Genomic DNA, 5,675 nt, shown 5'->3' on the forward strand with positions numbered 1-5,675 from the left:
CCTTTAATCGTATCTGATACAGATGCAAGGCTGGGGAGCGGAGTCCGGCGGGGAACAAAGAAGCCATTTAAAAAAAAATAAAAAAAAGGACAAGAAAACGACCCCGCGCTCCATGGCAGACGCCAAAACGATTGCACAAAGGCACCATTTCAGGGCTGAAATTTCACCGCACCAACGTGATTAAAGGATTCCATGGAGGGTGGGGGAGAAGGCTGAAGGCCACAGTGCTGCAAATTAACCTTTTCTTGGTGAGGATGGCCTGGACCAGGAAGCATTTGCGTTCTTCACAGTCAACCCCCTCCACGCACCTGCAAACATCTCCACATCCCCTTTGACCTGCCATTTCACCCAGGGACCCATTCAGCTCTTGCATTGTTGCCTCCAAAACCAGCCCTTCTGTGCACACCAGGAGAGGAAGGACAGACTAGTGCTTTTATAGGGAACAGTAAGAGAATGACATTCATGGCTGGTTACATGAGCCAAGTTCCCAGGCAGGTGGGTAAAAACTCCCTTTGGGACATGGATGCTCATGTGCAGGCACCGACCACACATACAGCACAGAGAATGATCACTTAATATATAAGCACAAGCCTTAACACAAACTAGTCAGAAATATTCTTTCTGGACCAGAGCACAAAAAAATATAATATAAGGCAGAAATCATAGGGGAGGTGCACCTTCCTCCTTCTCTTTAAAAATAGAAACAAAAACCTCTGAGAGCTCTTTATAGTAAGATAATTGAGAAAGATCTGGTGTGTTCTGCCCAAGCTCAGATCTTCCGCATGCAGAGAAAGAACCTTGAAGTACGCAGATCAAGAAACGAAAACTAGGTGAACTGATGAAAATCTGCAGCTGGCTGGAAGCCTTTGCAGATTGTAAGGCATCCACCCAACTCTTGACTCGAGCACATTACCTCCCAGCACATCAGAGGTGAGAGTGCAGGTACCTGAAGGGGACAAATGACTGATCTTTCACCACAACACAGATCAAAGGAACTGCAGTTGTGCCACTGTAAGAATCACCAGGGTATGTTCCACTGAGATGGCTTGTCCATCCCCAGGACCTCAGTTCCAGCGTGTGTCAGAGAACAGCTGCACCAGGAGCAAGCGCAACAACAACAACCCACACCTGCCGAGCTGGTGGGACAGCGAGGGGCGGCCGCGCTTCCGGCTGGGGCAGTGCCACTGAAAGGGGATCCCCACTTCTGATAAGCAGCAAGGGAACAGGGAAACAATAGGTGGCTTGATGAGAGCTGCTCTACGATACTCCTGAGAAGGCCCACAGTCAGCACTGGCCAAAGAGGAAATTGGGGGTTTCCACAGCAACCTGTTCAGGGCACAAAGGCCCAACTGTCTCGGGGGAAGCAATGGAGGTGTCTCAGCACTCCCCTTTTAAGAAGGGACAGAGGTGGAAGGCTGGAGTCTTTCTGAAGCCAAAATACCTGCCAGAGCATTTCTGTACAGCAGGAGTTTAATTGGCTATCAGTCCTAACCAGGGAGGAGCAGTGCTAGAGCAGGGAGTTGCTGCAGACTTTGGCCTAGCTAAAAGATGAGGCCTTCAACAGCGCAAGAAAGCTGAAAAAACAGCATTGCACTTGGCTCCCTAATCTTACATGACACACAGAGAAAAAAATAATACCCAGACTGGTGGAGACAGCTAAGAAAGTCATCTCTCAGACATATAGGACTGAAAGAGAAACTCAGAGGGCAAAAAACCCCAAATACATTTAATTTAAAATAGGGAGATCTAGAATTTATTTACACAAACACTAACCAAAATTAGAAACATGTCCGGAAACGCAAAACCAAAAACAACGGCTGGAATCTGATCAGTCTGTGATAATTAACTCATCCACACCCCAGTCTTCATAGCTCCCATCTGGAAGGTAACGACGGATGATTATGGGGATCTTGCGTGCTCTGAAGGGAAGAGAGAGATGAACAGAAATGTCAGAATCTCCACTGTATCACTTCAGTAGGCGATGGAAGTGAGGTGCTTGGTGGCTTCAATAAGCTCATCAGATGTAACTGAGAGCTGTGCAGCACCAGTGATTTGGTATTATGTAGCAAAGCCCCAACAACCTTCCGTCATCTGTAGATGCAAAGCACTCAGCACCCTCAGACTGTGAACACCAAAGACCTCACAGGCCACTGATGCTCCTGCAGGAGCTGAGCCTTGCGGTCTGAACCCACCAAGAGATAACACCAAGCATCTAACCCTGACATAGGGGGAAAATATAAATCAAGGGACTTGAAGAACAAATCCACTTTTTGTTTGACAGAAGGTTTTTCCCCACACAACACTAAAAAGGTGGCAGGATTCTGAGAACTTCCAGGACAAACTGGAATTTACAGAGAAATTTGCATCCTGAGAGCATCAGTTACATTTTAAGAAGGATACATGAAACAGTGACCATTCAGGTACCAGAACCTGTTACAGCTGGGGTGGAGCACAGTCCTGCTAACAGTGCTTCCAATTAGAGAGCAAGAAAATGCTGAATAAAATTTAACTTCATGAAAGTAGATTTAAGTCAGCAAAGCTTAATCAGACAGTCTGGAATTCAGCCAGGGCATCAGGTTTTAACTGTATCAGACTTGAAAAGTAACACAACTTCTTTACATTCAGGAAGGTTGTTTTTCCAGCAATAAAGTAACTCCCCGATGCCAAGAATTACAACTGAATTTTGGCACAGAACAGGACACACCACCCTGACTTACTTTCCAGAGCTCACACACAGGCAGTGACCAGAAGCAACTCAGTCTGAGCCTGGAGATCTGACAGGAACATGACCTCAACAGCTTTCAGCAATGGCAAAGGGAGCTGTCATAGATAAAAAAATCTGCAAGAGCAGCTTCCGTGCACTCAGAAACTGGGGAAGCAGGGGGACAATTTCGTTCAAGGACAGGAACCTAATCAGTAACAGAGTCCAGCTGCTGGAAGGACATCTGCATGTGACCTGGACTGTGCAGGAAAACTGTGGGACAGCAAGGAGCTCTGCTGTGGAAAGGTGGGCCTCCAAGTGGTCGTTCAAAAGCTGCCTCTGCTGCAGTCAGAAAGGATTTATTTACCTTTCTGTAAGCAGGGGAAAGCACAAGAAGCCAAGCATGTAAGGGTGCAGGAAACAAACATTCTCACCAGCCTGACCCTTACTTTAATTTTTGCCAGCACTTCATTTGAGCACAGGTCTGTTCAGATGGCTACTTCAAAACAATTCAATTTTGGAAATTAAATCAATTCCCGAAAGGTGAGGACCTTGGGATCCCATCACAGAAATAAAGAATATTGGGAATGTGAAGTAGAAGAGGTCCAGAGCACTCCTAATCATCAGCATTTGCAGGAGCAATTATTTTGGGAGAGAGCAGCTGAGGAGAAACTCCCAGGTGAAAAAAGGAAAAGGCAACTGTAGTGCTCACTGTTATTGAGGGAGAACAAGGTTGTCAGAACAAACTGCTAAACACTGGGATGAGGAGAGGACTCCTGACTTTACGGAAATCAGTACAAAATCTGAGACTTACTTGAGCTCTTTCATGGCAATGAGCAAGGGGTCTGTCTCTCCTTCCAGCTCCACCATCACAGGGGCACACATCCTGGGAAAAACATCAACAGCCACTTGAGCAAAAACACAGAGAGGGAAGAGCTGAACACCAGCCCACCTGTGTCACCTCTACAGCAGCCAATAAAGTAGGAGAGTGGAACACCATCCTGGCAGGACTGATTTGATCTGTTGTGCACTACAAGAAGAAAATTCCTCCAGATGGTTACAGACCAAACTTTCACTTCACTGTTCTTCTTGTCCCATCCCTAGGGCTCTGCCAACCAGCTCGTGCTCACGGACTGCTCAGATCCACACTCTCCCAGTCACCCTCTGCTGTACTTGAACACGTAGAAAGAAACGGTTCTAAAATTAACCCAACAAAAAGGGTGCAATTGCTGTAAAATGAGCAGGTCTCCTACAACTCCAACACATCTCCCAGGCCTTGATCAGGGCAAGAGAGGGGCTGGATTTACAGCGCATTTCACCTCTCAGAAGAAAAAATGCAGCATTTTGCAAAGGATTGTGACTACCCCCATCCACTGGACAGTGGTGGCACACAAAGCTCATGTTGTGTGTGGGTGAGGCCACGGGAGCTGCTGCTGGCCTGGCTTCAGCACTGCAAGCAGAAGATGCAGGTGAAGCAGAACCAGGGGCCAGAGTGTTTTGGATTCAAGGCTTGGCACGGGCCCATCTCATCTGCCCCCATTTTTCTTGCTTTTCACCAACTGAAAGAACATGCACAAAACACAAAGAACAGCTTGCCTGCCTGTGAGCTTCTAAATGATGCACAAGAGAAGCCTCATTATGAAAATGGATTTAACCAAGATGAAACTCAAACCCTTGCCACTGGCTAACAATCTCTCTCAGAAGGTAGTTCCTCAAAAAGCACAACATTTTTTAATATTATTAAACACGTCTAAAAAGGCAAATAGATTAAGAACAGCCAGCCTTGACAGCACTTAAAGTAAGTTCTACATGTTATTGTCTATTACAAATAAGGCCTTACTATTGCAAATACTTTAAAAACCTTACAGCTTCCCACAAGGCAACTTCATTTAGAATGAATTTCAGGTTGGTTTCTTCACTCCCAGTTCCGACAGCCCTCTGGTATCAACTGAAGCTGATTTGAAGCATCTCTCCCTCCAACACTACCTTTCACAAACCAGTTATGAACTTTCAAGTCCATGCTGGCTCTCTTAGGAAAGACAGAAACCAGAACTGTCTTGTCCTATTCCCTAATAATCTTGTCTGTGATCTAGGAAAACTCATTGTGGCTACTAAACACTCCCTCTTTATGCACAAGTAGCACAGTTTCAGGCAAGGAGAGCCACAAAGCCTTCAGGTGCAATAAAGAGCCAGCTTCAGGTTGTCCAGGGGGTGACACGCAAGCTCAGAAGTCAAGTAAAGGACTCAGAAGGCCTGGGAATTATTAAGGGAAGAGGAAAGCACAAATCAGAGTACAGGGAGGTGCAGCTGCAGCGCTGCTGGGGGCACAGTGGGCAATACTCACGCTATCTGCAGGGCACGAGTGCCCAGGACTCTGGCTCGCTCGTACTTGGTCATGTAGGGGGTCGTGATGCGCTTCTGGTTTGCCTGCTGCCGCTCTCCCGAGGGCAGGATCTCCACGTTCTCCTGTCCCTCCTGGTGGAAACAGACCCGCGCCGCTGCTCAGCCGCACCCGCCACCGAGGCCCCGAGCGGGGGGAGCCGCTGAGGCCTCCCTCCCCAGCCACAGCAGCCGCCCAGCCGGGCTGCGGCGGCCCGGCACCCACCTCCTCCGCGTTCTCCAGGTCCTCCAGGCCCTCATCCTCCTCCACATCATCGAAGTCATCCCCGTCAAAGCTGCGGGAGAGACACACGCGTCGCACTCGTGCCCGGGCCGCCCCCACCCGACCCGCGGCACCGCGCCGAGTCGCGACCCGCCGCCGCCTCCGTGCCTCCGTCCCCTGGGCCGCCCCGCTCTCACTTGTCCTCGTTGTCGGACATGCTGCCCGCCCGGCGCCTCCTCACCCGCACTTCCGGGAGCAACTTCCGGCTGTTGCCGTGACGCTACCGGAAGTTATCCTGCGCCGTTGCCGTGGCGACCGCGGCCGCTTCCCCCGCCCCGCGCCCCCCGTCCCGCCCGGTCGCCGCCGGTCGCG

General features: G+C 49.3%; 1 protein-coding gene across 2 annotated transcripts; it reads right to left on the reverse strand.

Moving 5' to 3' along the window:
- Positions 1-1,730: 1,730 nt before the first annotated feature.
- POLR2F (RNA polymerase II, I and III subunit F) lies at positions 1,731-5,555 on the reverse strand. 2 transcript variants are annotated; one of them, XM_041416724.1, is made up of 5 exons: positions 5,501-5,555; positions 5,307-5,376; positions 5,046-5,176; positions 3,516-3,587; positions 1,731-1,919 (listed from the first exon to the last, which is right to left on the reverse strand). In XM_041416724.1, exons 1-5 carry the CDS (start codon positions 5,518-5,520, stop codon positions 1,829-1,831), a joined length of 384 nt encoding a protein of 127 aa, XP_041272658.1. In that variant the 5' UTR covers positions 5,521-5,555; the 3' UTR covers positions 1,731-1,828. The 2 variants fall into 2 exon arrangements, with proteins under 2 accessions (XP_041272658.1, XP_041272659.1); XM_041416725.1 differs by lacking the exon at positions 1,731-1,919 and adding an exon at positions 2,774-2,820.
- Between the last annotated feature and the right edge of the window lie 120 nt (positions 5,556-5,675).

The sequence above is a fragment of the Onychostruthus taczanowskii genome, unplaced genomic scaffold (genome assembly GCF_017590055.1).
Source record: "Onychostruthus taczanowskii isolate IOZ18803 unplaced genomic scaffold, ASM1759005v1 scaffold53, whole genome shotgun sequence".
Classification (NCBI taxonomy): domain Eukaryota; kingdom Metazoa; phylum Chordata; class Aves; order Passeriformes; family Passeridae; genus Onychostruthus; species Onychostruthus taczanowskii.